The following is a 24,136-nucleotide window of genomic DNA, read 5'->3' on the forward strand; positions in this document are numbered from 1 at the left end:
TCTCAACTTTTTACGAGAAAAACTCCTTGCAAAACGGGCATATTCAGACTATTGTAAATAGAATATAAATCTCAGAAATTTTCCAGAAAAAAACTAAAAAAAAAAAAAATTTTCTCAAATATTTCAATATTTCTGAAATTAATCTAAAAATATTTGGAGTATTTTCTAGCAAATTATTGACTTTTCAAACTTAGAAAATTTTATTTTTTTTTTTCTAGAAAAAGATTTCTGAGATTATTCTAAAAATTTCTGAGTTTTTCTGGCAGAAATGTACGGTGCCCCTTTTTCAATCTACAATGACCCGCATACACTGTCGTACCTTTTCTTCTACAGTTCCTATTTTAATAAAAAGTTTAAATTTAATTTGGAGTAAAATAGCCCTAAATTATGAGCTATATATTCACATATTTGAAATCCATGTTGTAAAGGAAAGTTTTAGATAAAATATTCTACACAAATGGATATAAATGACATTTGTTATTTAGTTTTTATTAACATTTCTAGTAACATTTCTTCTGTTTCCTTCTTTCTCTTTTGCAGAGCCTCTCCATGCTTTAAGTCCAGCCATTCCCAGTAAGTTCTGCTTCTTGTGCATTTGTACATCCTTCTGCCAATCTGTCTGTGCTTCCTGCTTGATGCTAATCTCAGCCTGTAGCATTGCACTGGCCCAGAGCAACATTTTTAAACCATGGGGAATCTCACTGAACAGATCTCAACAGCTCGACTCAATTCCCAAGAGTTTGTAAGGATTTTTATTTCTTAAGATGATGTGAACTGAGTACTAATGTGTAGTTGCCTGCAGAAGACAGCAGTCAGCACTTTTTTGGTAGTTTAATGAGGGATTTCTTAAGGAATGAGCTGCTCAGAATGGAGCTTGGAGAAAAGAAAAACAAACAACATTACTTTGGTCATTAACTTTCTGCCAAGTACCTTTTTGGTGCTGTGCCCATCTGTTTAAGTAACTTACTGCCATACACTATCCAATGCGTTAAAACAAAGTACATTTTTGTATTTATTTTCTGTGATTAAAAAGGTAAGTTGCACAAATATGAAGTAAGAATGTCTGTTATCTAAGTCCAGTGGACTTATCTAAGTCCAGTTTGGAAAGTCAGAGGTCCCTAATAAATCCTGACTTGAAAATCCAATAGCGCTGTGGCTTCCACATGATAAAAGCAATAACATACTGTTGAAGTTGGACAGAATCATTTTGTTGCGCTTGTACTGCTGTAGTAACTAGTTGAACATAAAATCAAATCAGATTTTCTGACTTTCAAATAGAATATGGTTAAGCTATGGGTAACGTCAAGTACTGAATACCAAGTACATAGCATTTGACTTAAATAATGCAAATTTACTGAGGATAAACATTTTAATGCTGTTTTGTTGGACTTAGTTGCTGCCAGAACTGAATCATTCAGGAGCAGTAATTTCCCAATGTGAGTCAACTCTGTGCTAGCAACTTAAATTAGCTGCCAACACATGCAATCAGCGCAGGTTATGGACCACAACCACCAGCGACTAGCTGAAACACCCTCTAAAAATGCTCATAACTCCAAAAATCTGGTCTTGGTGGGGATGTGGGAGGTACAGCCAGTCAATGCTAAAGACAATGAATTGTCCTCCTGGATTGGCTGATTTGCAAATGCCAGCCAATAGCATGTCTAGTTATTTTAGCTTTCCAAGCTGTATTTTCTGTCCTAGGTGAAAAAAATCTGCAAATATAGTATAACTTGGAGTTATGGTCCACTGACAAATCCACAAATATATTATGGTGGACTGTTTTTGAGCATTTGTAATAAAGAAATAAAAAACTTAGCCTTAGTTCAACTGTTATTTGCACCTTTTTGTCCTTATGTTGAACTCAAGTAAGATATTTAAGCCCAAATATGGCTAAATGCAGCCCCATATTGAGTAGTCACAAAATCTGCTTATTTCTCCAAACTAAGACTGAACAGACTATGACAAAAACTGTTTGTTTATATGGATTTTTTTCCAACCAAATCTAAGAAAAAAGTTATTTTGTGCTGTAATTGTTGCAATATATATAGCATAATTAATATAATAAACCCTTTTAAAAGGAGTTGGAGGTGTTTGACGGCTGGAATTTAATATATTGATATGATCATCATAAAGAAAGAATGATGAAGGTTGATTGAATGGATCTTTTGCATGAGGCCCTGCATGTTGGGGGGGATGCTCTTGGTGATGCACAGTTTTTATTATGACAACAGAATAACATAAAGGTGTGTTTGCGGCCTAGTTCAATATAGCAGTATTCTGTGCTGCAAAGCGGATTTCCTCAAAGAAACGCATTAACTTTCAAGACCTCACATTCTAAATTACTTTTGAATGAAGATTTAAGCTTGTGAGGTCAATGGGATTAAGAGAAAATGACTTTATTTACACCCAAATATCTTCATAAAGCTTATTTTATGGTCACAGAGGAAGTAAGATTTTTTTTTCACACCATCAGCTTCACTTCTACTTTTTCACTCTCCCTGTCTTATCACTCATTTTTATATTAATTCCCTCATCTTTTTTCTTTCTATGCTCTCTAATTTCTCTCTCCTAAAGGTCTTGCTTTGTTACTGGTCCTAAAAAAGTCCCTGATCTCACCTGCATAAAATGCAGAGCTGTTCACCGTCCAACTTCTCTTTTTCTTCTTTTCTTTCCTTGTTTTTTTCTCTTTGAGTGTTTCTCCTTCATCCTCAAATAGCCCAGCCTGAGAGGAGATAAAAGGCTTAGGCAGATTATGCTCCCGGATTTCTTGTTTTCAAAGTCTGGGTTTGGGACGTGATCCACTGGCTTTGCGTGTTCGATTGTTTAGAGAGCTGACCGTGATGTTAAAACATATCCGAACCCTCTGAGAAGAATGTCAGAACTGGCGCTTAGTTGTACATTTTGTATATTCAAGGGTAAAATACACATTCAAAGTCAGAGTATTTGGCCTGTGTAAGCAGAACTGACTCGCGTTTCCTACATCCAGATACAATCCCAAAAATAGTAAAAAAGAAAAGACAGCTCAAGTCAGCTGAGTCATAGCACAAGTATTTCACCTAATCCTCACTGAAGTTTTTACACAGTTAAGTCCTGGACAGTGATCATATGACTCCTGTTTTAATGGCAGTGCAGGTTCTACGTTGTAGTTCTTATGGGACTAAATGCCAGGAACAAGGATTAAAAGTCTCCCTTGAGATGCTTGTTAAAATGTGACCCATCCATTATTGTAAATCTTTACAATGTGTCAGTTTTTTTCCATTGATACTCATTACTGTGTCGGTATTAGTGGGAAGTGAGGCTTAAATTATTTCTGTCACATTTACAGTCAACTCCATCAAGACATTATGCTTTGTAAATTAAATGTGGTTTCTGCTGTTAACTATATTGCAACTATTTTCTGTTTTAGAAATGGGATCTGAAGCACATTTGTTTTATTAAAAATACTAATTAAGCATCGTCAATAGGCATGTTCCCATCAGGATTTTTCAAATACAGATCCAATTCATTAAGGAATAGTGTCAGCACCAAATCCAAATTTGATGAAAATCATGTCTATATGATGTTTACAACAAAGTAGCATAAAAGTAAACTAAGATAATAAAAGGTATTAGAAAAGCTTATTTATGTGGCTCATCCACATAAATAAGCCTTTTTTAAAAAACCCAGACTGTGTAAAATGTCACTACTGTTTGTGCTTGACATAAAAATCACAGACAATACACTGAGAATAGGTATCGGGACTTCAGTTTAGTCTAGGACTCCGATACCAAAACAGACTTTTTTTTCTCCCGTTAAAATTGTCTCTTTGTTCACCACAAAGCAATTTTGAGTCCAGACCTCACTGAGAGCAGCTTTACTATCAAAGTAAACTCTTAAATAACGTATCTGAACTTTAAGATAAAGTCTAAATGAAGTCGACTGGTTTCCTTGTGATTCTCTATCCCGCTCCATTTTTTCATTATTTCTCTCTCCTTTCTGTCTTTCCTTTCTGATCCCTGGCTAGTTGTTGCTTGTCTGCTCTCTTTCTCTTTTTTTCCCTTCTCTTGTGCTTCATTTCTCTCTGTTTCTTTCTGTCGCTCTCTATTTCTCTCCACAACAACTTTGCTCTCACAGCAGGTTCCTCTCACAGTGTGTTGACAGAGTATTGAAGTTTCAGTCAAGCCCTTTAATGGTGGATTAAAGATATCATGGCAGGATTAGCTCTTTCCCTCCACTTCTTTACCCTCCCACCCTTCTACCGTCTCACTTTCTACCGACCCCTCTCTGTTTTTTTCCATTCTCTCCTCCAATAATACCTTTTCTTCCCCTAACCCTGCAATTTTGTTCTCTCGTTCTCACCACCCGAATTTAGTTACTCTTGACCCCCTCAAAACAGAACAAAACATCTTCATCAAGGCTTAGCGTTCCACATTGTTTGCTTAGCCGGTCCGAAATGAATCGTTTGTGTTCTCTGGTTCAGTTTGAGCGCATGGCATGGGCCTTTGCGTGTCAATATGCAGCAGATGGTTGTGATGTTTGCAACAATCAAAATAAAATGTTTCTGGCTGCGTAGATCGTAGACAATGCTGCTGAAATTTAAAGATGAGTGTGTTTCTTCCTGATTTTGAGTGATATTCAGTGAAAACCAGCAAAGGTTTTACCCTTTCTGACCAACACCGCTCCTAGGAATGTCAAGCTTTCAGTACTCATGCATATTTATGTTGCTTGTAGGAGTATTAGACTTTGGCTATGTAAAGTATGCATGAGTAGTCAGTGTTTCACTAGCAGGTAGAGTGCACTCAGTGAAACAGAGCAGATGGGTGAGGCAGTCTGAACAATGATTTGAGCAAAATAAAGAAAATGTGTATTTTAACATCTGGAAAATCTAAAATCTACTGTTTCGGTGTTTTTTTAATATTTTTTCTTTTGCTTGACTCTATTTTGTTCTGGATATTTCAGTAGATCAAGGAACACCAATACAAACAACATCATCAGTTGGCAATAAAATCCAACATGATAAAATAAACCATATAGTTTTAAAAATCTACAACTCATTTGTACTCCTGGGAATTTAAGTTTAATTAGCTCTGCTTTATGTTATTTTCAATTTTACTTTATTTAATTTTGTAACATTTTGTTATTTTATAAAAACAACATAAAATGATAATAAACTAATGCACTGTACAGTTTTTATTATTCTCTAGTTCTATTTTGTTTCCTCAATAATTTAAGTACAAAATATATTATATTATGTTTTATTATATTATATTATATTATGTTATACTATATTATATTTGTTGTGTAATACTATGATTCTAATCATTCCAAGGAAAGAACATCTATACCTATTCTTAGTAGGTTTATCTAACATTAAAATTTTATGAACTTCAGACCACAAGGAAGTCTAGACATATTTAATTTTTAAATAGATTTTTTGTTGTTGTTGTGGTATTGCTTTTGTTTGAGGTTTCAAAATTTATGCTTAAGTAAAATGAAATGATTTGTTCTGTAAACTAGTGGCATGTCTCCCAAATAAAAATACAGTGATTGATTTTTCTTAAGTAAAATGAAATGATTTGTTCTGTAAACTAGTGGCATGTCTCCCAAATAAAAATACAGTGATTGATTTTTCTTTTTCTTTTTTTTTTTTTGCAAATAAACATAAATTGCTCAAGGAGACAAGAAGGTAGCGTTTCCAAAGAATAAAGTAACAAAAAAAAATCATGTTTAAACAAAACAACGCATTGATATTTAAACATTACAAGAGCTCAGAAATCAATATTTAGTGAAATCAGAGCTTTCTCTGCATCTTGGCATGCGCTTTTAGATTGCTGTTGGATTCAGGTGATCAGTCCTTTTAAGCAGAATGATGTGTGCCTACGCTGGATTTATGGAAATAACATTCAGCTTTTCCAGAGCTATATATCATATAATATTGATACTGCATTACAGGAGATGCATCCAGCTGTAAGCATGCAGAGAAATTAAAAGCTTGTCAGATCTGCCATGTCCAGATAAACAGACAATCTCCAGCTTTAAACTCTTCAATGCAGTCTGCATGCCTGCCTCACTCCTCCACTGAGCCAATCAGTAATGTTTCCTCCTGCCCTCCAGGGGGTGCCATATCTGGGATGAGGCCCACTGTAGACGCAGTGAAGGTGCATCCGATCCCTGCCTACTGGTACTATGTGTTGATGGGAGGCAGCGCCTTCCTGCTGTTGATAGGTCTGACTGTGGTTCTGATTCTCTGCTGCCAACGCCGCCACTGGATGAGCAGGAAGTCCAACAGTGGCCACCACCACCATCATCACCACCACCATTCAGTGATGTACCACAACAACCAACCAGCCTATCAGCAAGATCCAGAGAGCTACTGCCAGAGTCAAAACCCCAGCTGTAACATGTTCCGCAGCTCCAACCAGAACCACCTTTACCCGGGAACGGATTCCAGCCTGGAACCCAAACTCATCATAACGCTGGAAAAAGACGACAGCTACAGCTCCCGCTGCTGAAATGACTGGACTCTTAATGAGTCATACGGTGTCAACAGGACAATATGGTCAAATGAAGAGCTAAAGCAGTCTGATCCTTTTCTTCAAAGAACAAGGAACTCAGCAACAACAGCTCTGTTCAGCAATGGTGGAAGTGCTTCAGCTCTTCTTATCGATAATGGATCGGTGCACACCTCTGGGTTGGTGCCTGATAAGGAAGTCCTGTCCTTGAAGATGGAGAAGCTTCAGCTCACAGTTCTACAGTTTCAGCATAATGATTTTTGATGTTCTTCATAGTGTTAAGTGTAAATCAGACTAGAGATTAATTGGATCTTCAATTAAGCATAAGCAAACTTACATCGATCACCTAACAAATTGTTGGAAAGACTGCATGGATATGCAATTGGCAATGTCAGTGTTCCTCTTTTCTCAGAGGTTCACCCACAAGTTTGGAGGATGAATTTTGTTTCAGCACTTCTTAGAGTCTTATTGAGGAAAGTTTATTTGTCAGAGAAGGGCAAAGGACAGAAAAAGACGAGAGTATTGGTGTGACATAAGCAGAGGGTTAAGGAGATGAATCCCGCAATAAAAATGAAAAGTGATAAATGCACGGACAGTCTTAAAAACTTTTCAAGCCTCACATGTTACTTTGGGTGTTTTTTGTTCATCAAACCTTGGATATGCCTTTGATAAAAATGTGTTTTAAAACTTTCACCTCCTTCCCACCATAGTTTGAGATTGTGCTTCAGTGTCAAATCAAAATGTGGATGATTGCCGAATGTTGCCTGGATCTTCTGCCTGTTGGTTAATGTTTCAAACTAAAACTCGATGTCAGTCTTACATTTGATTGACTGAATGAAAAAAACTCTGAATTCAAAAGGAATGCTTTCATTCTGGTTTCTGTGCAACTACATGCAACAAACTTTCATTCACTTTTGTGGAATGGAAGTTTCACTTTGGATGCATACTCACCACAGTTTCCAGGTCTGCTTTAAGTCAAGAAATGAGACCAAACATGCTGTGATGAAAATAACTCTTATTTGTTTAGCTTGAGTGTCCTTTTTTAAAAACAAATTTCTTTTAGTAATGCTTATATCAACGTTGTACTGAAGAAGCTTTTGGTTTAATTGTGTTGTGCAGCAACTAAGTGTTTAAAGGCAACCAATCACATGAGCAAAGATATCAACAGAAGCTTTAATAGAGTTGGTTTGATATAGAAATAAAAGTTGAGCAGTTATGCTTGTATTTATATATGTTTGTTCATCCGTGAGAGAAGTTTCTTAATATTTAAAGATTGTCACCAACCTGCCTTTTTCTCTCAGATTAAAGGAATTTGGACAAATTCGTTTTAATAAAGGTTTGGAGAATGTTTATATATACAATCTTTTTTATTGTTTACATGTACATGTATGGATATAGCAGATCTCAAAAGTGTACACTGTTAAAATGTGAGGAGTTTTGTGAAGTATAAGTCAGATAAATCCTTCACAATTTAACTGAAAAATTAGCATATTTGCAGTGAACAAAAAGTTAAAGCTTTAAATCTTTTGCATTACTTCATCCTTCCTGCAAAAAAATGATTTATCCAAGGGATGCAATTTGAAAAATCTTATAAAGCTGAACTGTTGATCTTAAGTTGATTCTACAAAGTATTCATACTTAGCAACCAGGTAACCATTTTTTACATGTTCCACCTGACGCATTTGTTTGTTTTTCAGTTTAATTGACCAGGATTTTCAGTTCAAATTCAAAAACTCCATTGATCCCACAGGGATATTAAATGTTGTGATAACTCATATTACTTCAAAACTCTTCAAATAGTTAGAGTAAATGGTGATGCTTTGGGCAGGGAAGATCTCCTGTAGCAGTCTGGATTACAGCGAATTTGAAGAAGCCTCTGACATGTATCTCACAGTTAAGGTGGGAAAAATTAAAAATGATTTATTGCTTTTGTTTGTACAAATTACCATTTTAATCGGGATGTGTACACTTTTTAGATCCAGTGTTTAAATTTATATTTATTTTAGAGTGCCTAACTGTGTATGGATTTACATATTTTACTGCATACTCTTACACTTTAAATGCATTTTGAGATAAATATTACTCAAAAGATTTTAGCCTTTTTCCTGATAAGTTGTTAAACTTTATTTACAATGTTGAGATTGAGCACTTTTCTTTTAATTTTGCAAGCTGTGGGTCATTTGTAAATTTTGCTGTGATTATGTTCTACACTTAAACCCATTTTATAGACACCGCATGTTTTATTTAGGGCTGCATAATATTTTACGGCAGATCTGAGAGAATATTTTTGTTGATTTTTATTTATTATTTCATGTCACTGCTTACAGTTGAAGCCATCTGGATCCAAGTGTTCAATTTAGACTCTAATACAAAATGAAGCAAATCAACACAATAGCAGTTTAATTTGCTTCTTAAAATGTCTGTACTTCAAATCAGTATCTCGCCATCTTGTCTCTTCTGCTACACACCTACATCACTTTGTTCATGTCTAAATCCCCCCATCCTTTCTTGAATCAAGACCTCCCTGTTTCAATATCTTCTCCCTTACTTTTCTGCAAATCCTCCCAGTAAAAAAAAAAGAAAACACAAGAGAGTAAATGAGAGGCAGTGATGGAGGGGAGCAGAATCTCTCCGAGGAGAATGGCCCATTAAGCGAGCCCCCTTTTTCCTCCTAAGAATGCTCCCCGAGATGGAAGGAGATGAAAGAAGGGAGGACAAAAAAGGATAGCTGTCCATACTTTCTAAAGATAGACTTTTCTTTTTACTCTGAGAGAGAGGCTAACGGGAAGGCAGGTTGGGGGATTGGATTGAAGATGGAGGGCAGGTCGTTTCAAACACAAGAGCAAATGAAAGAAGTCTTTTGGGAAAACCGACAGAATGACGAAGGCAGGCATGACACAAAAAGTATTCATATCCCTTGACTTTTTGACATTCTGTCACTTTATAATCACAAACTTTAGTATGGAAGTTTATGATAGGTCAACACAAAATAACAATTGATTGTCAAATGGAAACAAGAAATTAAAATTCAGCCCCCTTTAATCTAGTAACCATTAGTGCAACCAAATGCCTTCATGAGTCACCTTATTAGTAAACTGTGTGATTCTGTGTGACTTACGTCGACTATAATGCATCGAGGTCCGCTCATCAGGTGGGGGAATCAGTTGAGAGGACAACCATTTGTCATATACTCCATAAATCTTGCCTTTATGAAAGAGCTGAGAGAAGAAAAAAAACATTGTTGCAGTTTATTTCAAGGCATGTTGAGGACACAACACATGGGAGAAAGAGTCTCTGGATAGATGACACATAAAAACACGGTTTGATTGAAGCAGAAAATTATGTAAAACTTAATTCACATCACCATAAACACACCATACCCAAAGTAATGACAGGTGGTGGCAGCGTCATGCTGGGAGGATACATTATATCAGCAGAGGTTACAATTTTTTTTTTCCATTTGACGACTTTAGCCAAATAGATATGTTTTTTTAATAATTGTTTTATGTGTGTTGAGTTAGGTGATTAGTACCTTACATTACTAATCAGTCCGTCACATAATGTTAATGTTTGCGGTTATAGCATCACAACATGTGAAAAATCTAAAGGGGTACTAATACTTTTGCAAGGCACTGCATGCAAACCAAATGAACCAATATGCACCAGTGTGAGGTAATTATGCAGATTTAAACTGAGCTCCCATAAAGTCAGTTAAATCATTATTTTATGGAATAGTTCTCTGCATTGACTTATTTCATCACACTGCAGCTCACAGAATGCAGTTTTGTGCTTCGGTCAACAAGTATTTCAGTTATTTTGTGCTTGCATATCCATTCTGTGCCTTCCCCAGCTCCTCTTTCTTCAATTCCAATCAACTTGTGCATGATTTACACATTAGATGACTCATTCCAGCAGCCCGGTGCCATAATCCAATCAATGTGAGTCCGAATTCAAACCGAGGAATGATATATGACCGTATTTATGCTGTGCTACTCATGCACTTTTCTGTTTTCATTCGTCCTCGGTCTATCAAACTTTTTAAAAGATTTGGAAAACATTTCACCGGGAGCTTTTAAATCAGCCTCACTTCCCTCCATCATGGACTACTTTGAAGCCATTTAATATTCCTAATTAGTTAATGGAGGCGATTGCGTTCATAAAACCCTGCAGTAAGCATTTTTATCCTCCAAGGCATCCATATTTTTTTCATCTCTTTTCTTCTTCTTTTTTTTTTCCTGGAGAAATATTATCAGTGTGAGCACTCTAACAGGTCCTCGGGCTCCTGTACAACCAAAAGTGGCAAAGAGCCATCCCCATCTCTGCCTGAATGAAAAAAGGCCTCTTTTTTATTCCTCGCTTTACTAATTGAAGAGAGGAGAAAAATGGGTCTAGAGGGAGTTTTAATCCCTCTTCAGATCCATGTGATAATTCTTCTCAGAATTTTAGCCTGGAGGCTTTAAGCCAGCATCATTAAACATTGTTCAATGGTCATCTAAAGACTGTCCAAGCTCCTCTTACCCTTACTTTGTTTTTGCCATCTCCCCGTAAGTGATTTGATGTTTTGTTGAGGCCCACGGTGGTTTTATTTGATCAAAGACAACAGAGGTTTGGAGCTCAGAGACTGCTGCGAAGGGGCGCTTTTATATATTTACAAGTCAGAACTTTTACAGCAAAAGCAGATTGCAGGAAGACATCATAAAGGTTTCTAACTTGCATAAATAATGTTTTAGTTACTGAAATAATCAAGGCATTACTGGCTTTTCTTGATGTAATGCTTTTTTTCCCTTGTTGGAACAAATAATTGCAAAAGAACAAAGTTGAAGTAACTGAGGTAGAACTTTATTTTTTTCCTCCCCTCTGTGAAATGCACCAATAGCATAGACAGTGGAAAAAATCCCACAGCCTGATGCTTCCACCTCCTTGTTTTTGCCTTGTAAATTTCAGACCAGTCTGAAGGTGCTAATTTTGAAGCAGTAGCTTTTATTTCTTTGGTCAGGTGATGTAAAACTGGTTTTATTGTTGACAGTGAGACTGGTGTTTTGGGTTTTGTGTTGTTCTAGAAATATTTTTTTTATTAGCTGGAGACTAAAAGACAGTTCAGTGTTCCAGTGGTACAATAATCCCAAATTTTGGTTGGATATTGAAAAGGTGTCCAGTTTAAGCTCATGTTTTAAGAAAAAAAAAAAGAAATATCTCAGTTGTTCATAGGTCCGATCCTGTCTTCAGCGACAGCAGAGTCATATTACCTGTAAAAAAACTTTCTGCCTCACTGGAGCATAAGTGATCCTTCCTGTTGTTTTAATTACTGGTTACATTTTGCAGCTTCATTTCTTTTCTTCTAAACTGTTTGTTCCTTTCAACTCAGACATCTATATTCACTTTTTGTCAGAAGTTTACACTAACTCATGTGCATGGTTGTCATGGTAATTTTAGGCTTTTAATCATTTATTTTAATAATTATTTTCTCATGACGCAATATACCTAAACTCCCATCTTATACTTGACCACATAAGCTTTGTAAATCCTGGATTTAGACCATTCCAGGATTTGAATCCTGGAATGGTCTTCACTTTTTATTGGGGTTTCAAGTTTTCTGCTTATGCAGTTCATAACCAATTTTGCTTGTAATTCTGATTTGTTTTATATTGTCTCCCTATTTATGTTTACTGGAGAATTTGAAAACATTTCTCCGTCTTGTATTTTCCAGCCAGTTTGTGCTATGCACCAGTTTTAAAATCTGTGAACCCAGCCCACAGCATGATGTTGTCATCACCATTCTTGACAGTTAGAACATTACTAGGTTTAGCAAAAAAAAATATGAAGACATACATCTATGTCTGTTCAAACTCCAGATAACGAAATGTATTGCCCCCATGAGATTATGTAAACTTTTCACTAGTTTCTATATTGGAGATCATTTTTGACTCTTGATACAAGTAAAACGCAGTCATTAGTTAAAAACAATGTTTATTTGCACATTTTGCTGTTATTCTTGTGAGAAAGGAAATACATTGTTGTTGATTTGTGTTGGACTTTGCTGATATGAAATATTGATGCATGACACAGAAAGTGCTCACACTCTGATTGAATATGCAAAGGTACATCTTTGTTAATACAGGGTTTGTTTCTTCTTTTTCTTCAGCTCTGTATGTCCATGTTAACTTTTTATAATAGAAACCTCAAATTTTACAGCAGGTGTCCTTTAAAAGTTTTAATCTCGCTGTTATTTACAGTTAAGGGAGAACTTGAAGCTTGGAGTTTATTGAATCTATAAAATTGAAGATGCCAAACTTGTCTCGTGGATGAATGACCTTATCTAACAGAGGAAATGAGGCTCCATATCTTTTTTTTTTTTCCTGCACACCCTAAATTACGTTTTCACCTCCTATCTTCTGAATATCTATTACAGTTTCTGGTTATAAAGTGCTTTTGGTTCCTAATAAATGATTATCAGCTCCACAGATATTGCTCCATTTTTATTTTTTATTCTCAAATCGAACTGAACAAGAACTGAGCCTATAACAAAGCCTTCAAAGCCTTGCACTCAGCAGTTTAAACATGGTATTTTAGCTTGTTGAATTTCTCTGGCTTGGTATGTAAAAGAAAAATGGTTGTGGTGAATGTGAAAGTAATAAAAATAATATTTTTCTATCAAAATAAAAAGTTTTGTGTGTCTTTATCTGTCTTTTTCCTCCCTATCTTCACACTCTCTTTCAATCTCCCAACTTTTTTTCATTTATAAGCAAACAAAAATAATTTTAAAAAAAAACACTGATTCTTATCACCCTATGAAACTGGTGGGGAGCCTGGCTGAAAAGTACAGCTTTATATCTTTCCCTCGACAGACTGAACACAGACACTACAAAAGGTTTCTGTGTGAGATTTGTTGTTTGTTCTCTTTAGAAAACTTTAAACAAGATCGAGGCCATTGTACCGAGCGATTTCCATCTACAAATGCAGCTGCTGTGTGCTGACAGCATCAGAGATGGACTGATGTTATCACAACATGATCTAAACTCTGGAGTAAGCGAGTGGACAGGGGAGATTAATGCAGCTTTTCTTTCCGTCTCTCCTACAGATCAGAAGCCTAAAGATTTTGGAAACGATCCTGCTTTCAATCACAAGCAGCACGTCAATGGAGGTAAGGTCCTCCCCTCCGGCAGCCAGAGGCTACACAGTCTGTCTCACCCACACACTTTAATGGAAATACTGTTAGCAGAGGCATGCCTGTAGCTCTTCTTTATACATGCAGTTCTACAAGAAATAAGCCTGTGGCAGCAGTCTGACAGAGTTTGCACAGAAGGAAGAAGAATGTTAGCGAGCATTCAAACGTTTTTTTCTCTTTTTTTTTTTTTGCATGTAGTCTCTTTTTTTGCCTTTGTTTTTTATGTTTCAATGACCCATAAAGCACGACAGACAGCTCACTCCTATGCACACAGAAAAACATGACTGTAGCAATCACAGTCTACAGAATTTTTTTTTTTTTTTTTTTTGCTTTTTCCAGCCCCTAGACATTTACAAGAGAATACTTGCAGTTTGTCTTCTAAAATGTGTGTTTACTGTCTGTCTGGAGCCTTTTTCTGTGTGGGCTTCTCATAAAGTGCTAAAAAGGATACATTTGCATCACTGTTTTACCACATAGATAAACAGGCATCGTTCTGAACCAGCAAAAGCAGTTTAGACATTGAAAAGCCTTAACACGTCTGAATTCTACATTTTCAGATGTAGAATGCAAAACATTGCATTTTTGTAATAACAAAAGCTTTTAATTATTCAGACAATAAAAAAGGTGGGTTTAACAGTTCTAAATGTTTTATGCAATATACAGTACAGACCAAAAGTTTGGACACACCTTCTAATTAAAATGGGTTTTCTTTATTTTCATGACTATTTATAAGGCAAGAAATCCCACTTATTAACCTGACAGGGCACACCTATGAAGTGAAAACCATTTCAGGTGACTACCTCTTGAAGCTCATCAAGAAAATGCAGAGTGTGTGCAAAGCAGTAATCACAGCAAAAGGTTGTTACTTTGAAGAAACTAGAATATAAGGGCTATTTTCAGTTGTTTTACACTTTTTTGTTTAGTGCATATTTCCACATGTGTTATTCATAGTTTGATGCCTTCAGTGTGATTCTACAATGTCAATAGTCATGAAAATAAAGGAAACTCATTGAATTAAAAGGTGTGTCCAAACTTTTGGTCTGTACTGTATATGTAGAAAATCTACAACAAAATGGCAGCAATGGTATGAGACTTGCAAAAGTAATTTTGAGGTTTTGATTTATGTTTTTATGTAGGCAACCATTTACAGTTTTTTCCCTTGGTAAAAATTTGGTTAATTTCTTCTAAATATAAATACATATTTTAGTTTAATTTCATTAGCTTTTAAATTACAACAGATCATGTAGCACATATTTATACATGCAATCTTTTTGCGGTTCAAGACATTTTATTTTGTAAGTTAAGGGGCAGAAGCAGCTCTTTGACTTGAAAAGATGAGAGGCGTCCAATCCTACATCAACTGTCTCCGTTCCAACACAGCAAAGGCGATCACTGAATTACCCTCTCAGTATGTCATTAAGTTCTGCAGAGGCCTGGTTGTGAACCATTTGTCTAATTTGTTTAATTCAGGGGTGTTTAAGCAAAATGCAGGATAGGTTGTTAAAGGGGACATATTACGCACAAGTCACATTTTGCACGTTTTTGTACTTCAAACAGCCAGAGCACTTATAAAAAAAACACTCAGCTGGTCTTAGGCAATAAGTTAATAGTAAATTAATGTTTTTTGGTGTCTGGAAAATTAGCCATTTTAAAAACCTTCGGAATGTAACGTCACAAATCAGTAAGCACCGCCTATCACCTAGCAACCCCAGTCCAGCCCCGCCCGTTACCTAGCAACCCAAGCTGAGCTTCAGCATTGGATCAGCTGGTTTCCCTTGTGTACAATGGCTGCTGGTAAGGACAAGAGTTTAGTTGTTGGCTTACCATTTAGAAACCACTTGCTGCATTCTTGTTGGTTGTGCATGAGGTTCCACTTCTGTTTTTCAAAGATGCACGATTCTATAATTGCGTATCTATTTTCAGCCATTTTCACATGCAAGTGTAAATGTTGAGTTGGGGGGCATGGCTGGCAGCAGCTTATTTGGATTTAAAGTGACAATTCGCCTTAAACAGCTCATTCTGAAAGGACCTCAAAATGGCAGAACTGATCAGACTAAAATCTCACAATCAAGAAAAACTTGGTGGAAAAAATGTAATGAAGATGTTGACCTACAGTACAGACCAAAAATTTGGACACACCTTCTAATTCAATAGGTTTTCTTTATTTTCATGACTATTTATAAGGCAAGAAATCCCACTTATTAACCTGACAGGGCACACCTATGAAGTGAAAACCATTTCAGGTGACTCTTGAAGCTCATCAAGAAAATGCAGAGTGTGTGCAAAGCAGTAATCACAGCAAAAGGTTGCTACTTTGAAGAAACTAGAATATAAGGGGTATTTTCAGTTGTTTTACACTTTTTTGTTTAGTGCATATTTCCACATGTGTTATTCATAGTTTTGATGTCTTCGGTGTGAATCTACAATGTCAATAATCATGAAAATAAAGGAAACTCATTGAATTAAAAGGTGTGTCCAAACTTTTGGTCTGTACTGTATCTTAACCTGTTCAAGGAAGCATAACAGGTCCCCTTTAAGGACAAGAATTTGTCAACCCTGCTTTAGATCAAACCACATCCATGCGTTAGAATGGCCTAGTGAAAGCCCAGACCAAAATTGAACATTTGTTACAAAACGTCCAAGATGGACAGAAACTTTAGCCTCTAGATTTTTATCACGTGTAAAAGTCTTTTTTCCTAAATTTCTTGTGTTTTCTCCAGATTTTGTCTTCTCTGGCTGGCCGTCCTCCTTCTCCACCCCGTCCTCCGACATGGACCCATCCTCAGTGACGCTGGTGTCGGAAAAGGACAAGGACAATGCCTGGCTGTACACGCTGGACCCCATCCTCCTCACCATCATCGTGATGAGCTCGCTGGGCGTCCTGCTGGGAGCCGTTTGCGCCGGCCTGCTCCTGTACTGCACGTGCTCGTACAGCGGGCTGTCCTCGCGTTCCTCCACGACGCTGGAGAACTACAACTTTGAGCTGTATGACGGGATCAAGCACAAAGTGAAGATAAACCAGCAGAGGTGCTGCTCGGAGGCATGAGGAATGACGGACATCCCCTGAAGATTTTCCTTCCTTCTTATTTGGACATAGACATGAAAAAGAAGCACCATCTGAAATTTCAACCCTCGTCCCTGCCTGAAATCTTGCTACTCCTTTGCTCTGATGTCAAACGGGGGTAACACTGAACTCTCTATGTGCTGGCGGTGGGGGGTCAAAAACGAAGGAACCTCTGATCCCTGATTCCCTTAAGCAACTGAGTCCCTTTTCTCCTCTGCCTGCAGGAGAAACCTGCTCGATTCTAAAAGCCTGTGAATGAATGATTGAATGAAGGAATGAAATAAAAGAATATAAATGACTGAAGTACCATAAAATACAGCCCACCAACCACTGGAATGAAGTGGACTTCAGCACCCATGACAATCTGGACATTTAGACGTCAAATGGCAGCACAGTCTGGGGTGTTCTAGTTATGAATTTCTGAACGGTACTTCGCAGAACTTTAGATGTTTTTCCTCATCTTCCAAAAGAAGATGGGGTGAAAAAATCTGTCTTTGCATCCGATTGCTTGTGAAGACTTCTCCTCCAGTGGTCCATTTTAATCTGGGTACTTTTGACTCAAATCAACACATATCAAGTGAATGCCTACCATTCTAAATAGCTTAAAAAGGAAACGACGTAAAAGAATCTAGACTTTTTTTTTTTCCAGTGAAAAAGGAAAAGGAGGCAAATATTTTCTTTCCCTTTCGTTTTGTTTCTGAAAGTTTCTGGTATGAGTTCTGTGAGTTTTAAAAGTCAATAAGCCTGCCATGCAGCGCCCGCTAGCTCCTTTGTCCGCCTTCGGTCTGCGCTTTGTGAAACCAGTGGCATAGAGAAGTAATGGTGACTGTTTTTGTTCTGTTTTAGACTTGTGTCCACTTGGATGAAAAAAAAAGGTTAAGAAAAAGCAAGCTTCAGTTCATAGCAACCCTGTAGAGCTTTTTATGCCATTTTTAGACCTTTTTTTTTAGGGTTTTGTTGAACTCCATGATCTTAGCTGTTACTTTAGTCCTTTTTCTATTTTACATTTCCCATTACAGATTATCAGTCTAAGAGTAGGGAAAAGTTATACTCAAGACAGAAAATCAGAGTTTTATCAAAAAAAAATCTAACATGCTGTTATGGAGTTGTGCTTTAGATTCAGTATTCTAGAGTTTTGGTTTTTTGGTATATATATATCTATATTTTTTTGCTTTTCAGACTGTATGATGCCCAAATGATGGACAGACACTGTGTAAACAAAATGTCAGTAATTATTTTATTGCAACCTATGGATTGCCAAAGAGCTGTGTATGTGCTCAGTGGGTCTGAACAAGTGTTAAATGAGGCTGGGTGGACTGGGAGTGATGAATCGACTTGATGTTGTAGCATCGCTCTCAATCCTAAGAAGCCTGTTTGGGGGGAAAAAATGCAGAAAGATGACTGAAGGTGAGGATTGGGAAGCATACCGTTGACTTCTTTAGACACACAATCGAGCCTTAAGCAAATTACAGTATACGCTGTATTGGAGGACAGCCATTACGGAGGGCCAGTGCTGCTGGAGAGACTGATGCTTCAAATGAGACACACACTCACCTCTACACACACACGCAAACATCTACGCTCCTCTGTTTTCAGGACTTTACGTAATCCTCAGGCCCACACCTCAACTTTAAAGGTGGAGTTTGGTTTGTTTGACGTTATGCAGAGTAGGTCTGAGCTGTGAGTATCTTACCTGCAGCAGGAATCTCAGTTTGGAGAACCAAAAAGAAATCACTTTTTTTTTTCCAGTAACATCATGTTATTATTGCAGTTTCCCAACGTCAACATGTTGCACCTAAATAACTTGAAATATTTACTAAAACATATTTGATTGTTTTGCGTAAATCAAAAAATACTGTAATAATTCCAAATGAGAACTTAACCCCTCAGCAAAATTCACTTTGTTTATTTCACTCCCTTTTTATTTTCTATTTTCTATTCTTGCAGTATTAGTCGTTTTGTAAGTGACTTTTTTGGGGTACAAAATGATACAAGTACACATTTTCTACCAGCTGTGCATCAATTTCTACCACCAGTTGTTTGAAAGTGTATTTCTTCAATCTAATCTTAGTCTATTGTAAGGAAATGTGGCTACTTAACTACAAAAATATTGTCACCGGCTCAAATCAGTTATTTTAATTGGATCTTGGGTCATAATCGGCTAGATTTTATAAGGAAACATAAAATGCAATACAAAGTTTTCCCCGGAAACTTCACTGAATAATACTCAAATCACATTAGATGATGCCATTAATCATAATAATTCCTAAAAACGCAAAGGTACAAAGACGATTATACAGATTAACCATGGTTTATCAATGGAAGTGGATTTTGTTTGTTTATCTGGGTAATTGTAATATTTTCAGTGCAATTGTAATATTGTGTGTCCATTAACCATTATTGAACATGTCGTGATTGAGAAAATAAAAAAAAAAAAAATAGGCAAAATTATTTTATGTGCAAATAACTGTTGGTTCAAACTGTTGAAAAAGTGCTTGATTGTTTTTTGGCTTTAGTTGTTTCATATATGGACAATTTCCTTTTTGAGTGGAAGTTTAATTAGCTTAGCTCTCCTTTGAAAATTCATCTCTGATTCTCCAAACTAAGATTACGCTGACTGCTTTCTAATGCAAATAAAACTCCACTATTACTCCACACAATCCCACTTAAAAACACACAAATCATGTATTTATCGTAAATTAAAGATCAAACTCTAAACTTATCCATTTAAGTTTAGTGTCTAGTATTTTGGTTCCCATGTTGCATATCATACAATTTATTTCAGTTCTGATACCTGACAAATGATAGCTCAACAAAAAACCCAGAGGAGGTCAAAAAGAAAGTAACATATGGCAATGATTATGTTTACTTGTCAGAAAAAAAAAATTAAAATAGGTCAAGACTTTATTCAGTAGGAAAAATTAGACTTAAACACATAAGCATAATAACTTTTCAGACTCATTTTACAGTTTTATTAAGAAGAGCACATACAAAACCAGAGCTAAATGAAAATGTTACAGTTTTTCTTGTGGCCTTGTGCTGTTGAGCTGGTGACAGAAAATTCAGGTGAGGTGCCTTTAATGTTTCACATAGTTCAAAAATATTTACAGTAAAAAATAATCACATCTGTCCTGTAATATGTCATTTATGTTTTAAAAAGTTTGTGCAAATCATGAAGGATAGAGAAGAATACTGTGCAGCTAGTCTGAGTTTCTGAGGTTAGTATTGACTGATTTTCATAAAGCGCTAATCATAAGCATTAGTTCAGCTAAGATACTATACCAACATTAGCAGAAGCTAATGCTAAAGTGCAAATTAAACTTATGTTGATGCCCAACATGTGTTGCAACAGATAGTATATCGCCCTAAGTAGGGTCAGATTTGTTATTTCACACCCACATGTATGGTTTAACTTCAGGAAGTGATTCTTTCAAACAGTCTGTTTCAGTCTTATAATTGTTGAGAATGGCTAATTCTGTGCTGATTTTGCCTAATTGTCCATGTCTGTCTTCAGTCAGCAGATTTTAAATTGTTTGCCAGTTCCACAGGTACAGAATGATCATCATTTGCTTCACTGCAACAAAAGATGGGAGGAAAACGTGAGGCGAGGAAATGCCTTGAACTGCACGCGTAAACAGTCTTCAAACACTTCAAAATAAGAGCATGAACATATAAATGTCTAACCACTTGAAGAGTTCTCAACAGTCAATACCCAAACCGTCAACACAGATGTTAAGCTTAAAGTAAAAAAAAATGGCAAGTACATTAGCACTTTAGAATTTATCTGAAAAAATTATTTAGGGGAAACTAAGTGCGCTTAACATTTTCAAAGTTAGCAAAAACACTAAGGCGCTAAAAGAAAGATTAGCTCTGCTGTTAGCGCTGATCTGCTAATTAGAAGTAAAAGTATTTATGACCAGATGACTAAAAATAAGAAACACCCTGTTCCAAAACCCGTCAAATCCACAAAATACATTGGACTATTGAACTTAAAGAAATGTGAATACTATTTTTTCTCTTACTGTATTTAAAGCACTGAATGGACATTTTTAGGGATTTCTAAAGCAACACAAAATGAGAAGCCATGAAAGTTAAAAAAAATATCAGAAAACAGGGCATGTTATTCACATTCTATTTATTAAAACTTGGTCCTCTGAAGAAATAACAAATCAAACACTAGGCTGGTGGTGAGGAGGGACGTCATCTTCAGAATCAGACACAGACCTCTGCCTGTTTTTCACTTTTTCTATGTTCACGTTTCACTCTGCTAGATGATCGGATTTTGTCAAGTCCTTCTGAGTCTCTGTTCCCTGTGAATCCAATAGGATTTGGGTCACACTTGTCAGAAAAGTGGAAGTAAAGGAGAGAAACGAGTTGCATCTTTGCCTGGAGCCCATTTGTTCTCTGTCTTCGATTTCCTCTTTCGTCTCTCGACTGTCATAGGCATGCATTAATGTAGCCATAAAATGCACACTGAGAGTAAACGCATCATCAGAATTTGCTAAATGATTGCCAAAAAAGAGAGAGAGAGAATAAGGAAACAAAAGAAAGAGATGAAGAAATTTCTCTCCATTATTTTTTTTATTATTATTATTATTTGGACTGTTTTCCAAGTGCCTTGGAGCTTTCTATCTTTTTTGATCTCTGACTCTTTCTCTTTCCCTACTGATGTCTCACTCTGACTCTTCTCTTACACACAGTGCAACCAAAACATCAATGAGTGAGCAGTGAGTACATGTGCAAGGTTAACCTGTTCTGTCTCCCGCTTGGCTTTGCTTCATTTCCCTCTGAACACCCAGATAGTATTACCTCTTCTCTCTTTGAAGGCTACACACAGGCACACATATTGACTTATGCACAACTGACTGACACAAACGCAGTACATTATGACACACCGACGGCACTGGCCAGAAAACTCAAACTGTTGTTTGTAGACTTTGTACAGAAGAATTTCTTTTTTTAATGTTATTATTATTTAATAAAGGCTAAATAACAAGTAATCGCTCTGTACGTGCTTTTCTTGTTGGTTATGTTTAAGATGTTAATTTCATGCAACCCTAGAATGACTAACAATTTTCATAATGAATATGCAAATAGTCTCCAGACTCCAGGATATCAAAGACTAGAAAAATCTACAAGTCTTCTACCTTTGAAATAGTTTATTACATCCTTTTGAATGTTCAGTAATAATATACAGCACACCATAGCAGTTGTTTATCAATTTAATTGAATTCAGTCTTATCACCAATTCACAACAAATACCATCTTAAGGCAGCAGATTAATTTCATATACAATTATACTATTTATCATTTTCATCATGCACAGTCCAATCACGCACAGATTCCATCAAATGCTGCAGAAGCTATTGAATCATTAAATTTGCAGCAATACTTTATCCTGAGTAAGCATGCGGTGATAGTAGAGAGAAAGAACTCTATTTTAATAGGAAGTTCTCCAGCAGAAGTGGAATTGGTACCACTGACGGTGACTGGCTAGGGGTTTAGATGGCAGGAAGGAGACATTAAAAAAAACACAGAAACCATGGGCAATGACTATTTTTTATGAAATAAGAAAGACAAACTTTCTAAGTGGCTCCATTTAGGAAAGAGACACGGTTAAACACGCAAGCGCCAAACCAGATGTACTTTCTATGGGAAAGTTTAGCAAATCATGTTCAAAACAGTCATTTGAAGATATTTTGAACCATTTTTACTCAAACCTTTCTCCACTGCGCCTTAGGGTGACACCTGCTGGCACAAGGTTGCCTTTTAAGGGTTGCTGATTAAACTTATATCTCCACATCACAACCAAAATAACATTTTTATTCTCAAGAATCCATATGAAATTTAAATAAGTTAAATAATCAGAAGAATAAGAATTATATTAACTTAGTGATCTTTGTAGTGAACAACATGGAAAAGTTACATGCTGCACATACAGTATTTGCATGTTGAGCAGCTCATTTTCCAGCCCACACACACCTCTTGCTGCCTCAGCAGGACACTCGTACCCACACAAACCATTTCATGTTTCCAACTTCTTTTCTTGTTCTCAATGTTTAAATAGACTTTATTCAACAAAAAACTGACTGTTATTACTTGATTAAAGAAGTAAGTTTACATTGAAGAAATATTTATAAATCAAATAACTACAAAAGTTATCTTCATCTATGGCTTTGGGAAACTCAAAAAACCATCACTATTCAGCTTTAGAGTGAAAGTTTGTCTTTGATAACCTCATTCAATGACTTTCAAATGATTTTGATGCGCTAATAAACATTTTTAGCCAGTTTAAGCATTTCAGACGTCAATTTGTGCTGCATTACTGGCAGGATATGATGCATCATATCAATGTATAGCATGCTTTGCACTGATGGATGACTTATCATTGCTTCTCAAGGGCAAATATACTGTTCAACCTAGCAGAGAGTGGGAAGAGACTTTATCAATCTCACCCTTGTAGTTCAGAAAGATGGAAATGAGTGGAGGTGTGATGAACTGCTGACAACAGCTGCATTATTTGATAATATGCACAAAAATGTTTGTGATGTTGTCTCTATCTTGTAAAAGCTGATTGTTGGTCTTCCACAAAGCATACGCATTACCAGCAACCACATATAATAAAGTCTGTATTGTTTGTATCAGCCCTCTAATTATCTATGGTACCAACACCACTTCCCACCTGCATCAGCATTTCTTCACCGTTTTCTTCTTCTTGTTTCACTTCTCCCTCATTTATCTGTCCATCATCCCACTGCTCCTCGTCTCCCCAGGAGACTGACCTGATTCTCACGCTTCTTCTGACATAAAACAGCCAATTGCACACAGAAGATGTCTATGCCAAGCACAAGTGTCAAACATTTCTGCACACTCTGAGTTGAACAGGGGCTTACACAACAAACTGGAGCACGGCGGCGTAAAGCCCATGGATGCACACGAGCACTTCAGACAGGTCTCTTGTGGCTGGCATTTGCTGAGAGTGTAACCTACTAACACAGATTTTCTTCTCTCTGCTTAGCAGCACAAATCACTGATCAAACACACATGTACACAACAAACTTCAGCTACTTCAGCTTGTTTTTTTTTATTTGAAGAGAGAAAATCAGATGAGATTTCCTGCTATACTGATGATTAAAATTTTTAAAATAAACAAGATTACACCTTAAAGAAGAGAAACATCAAACATTTATGTTGTTTTAGGTTGTATTAAAATGTTCTGACTAATTCAATTTAAATTAATGAGCACTTTGAGATAGAAAGTTTTTTATAGAAAAACACCCCTTTCGCTGTCGGTGCAGTTTATCGGGGTCCAAACGTTGGAGGCGTCAAAACAGATGGACAAGAATCTTTCTCCGTTGTGACCCCCTGAAGCTTGTCCTCCTCAGGGAAACTGAAGTGTTTCCATGCCAACCAAAT

The 24,136-nt window shown here is 36.5% G+C and overlaps 1 protein-coding gene across 3 annotated transcripts in view; it reads left to right on the plus strand.

Annotated features, from left to right (window-relative positions):
* LOC116722878 (neuropilin-2-like) overlaps positions 1–21,720 on the plus strand; it is a 124,432-nt gene extending 102,712 nt beyond the window's left edge. Inside the window, exons 16-18 of one of the 3 annotated variants that reach the window (XM_032567248.1) lie at positions 541–573; positions 13,570–13,632; positions 16,377–21,720. In XM_032567248.1, coding sequence (XP_032423139.1) covers positions 541–573; positions 13,570–13,632; positions 16,377–16,702 — 422 coding nt within the window. In that variant the 3' untranslated portion in view covers positions 16,703–21,720. Of the gene's footprint in view, positions 1–540; positions 574–6,093; positions 13,149–13,569; positions 13,633–16,376 lie in introns of those variants that run through there. The other 2 variants (XM_032567247.1, XM_032567250.1) reach the window with 2 other exon arrangements.
* The last annotated feature ends 2,416 nt before the right edge of the window (positions 21,721–24,136 follow it).

Source organism: Xiphophorus hellerii, chromosome 7, assembly GCF_003331165.1.
Source record: "Xiphophorus hellerii strain 12219 chromosome 7, Xiphophorus_hellerii-4.1, whole genome shotgun sequence".
Taxonomy (NCBI): domain Eukaryota; kingdom Metazoa; phylum Chordata; class Actinopteri; order Cyprinodontiformes; family Poeciliidae; genus Xiphophorus; species Xiphophorus hellerii.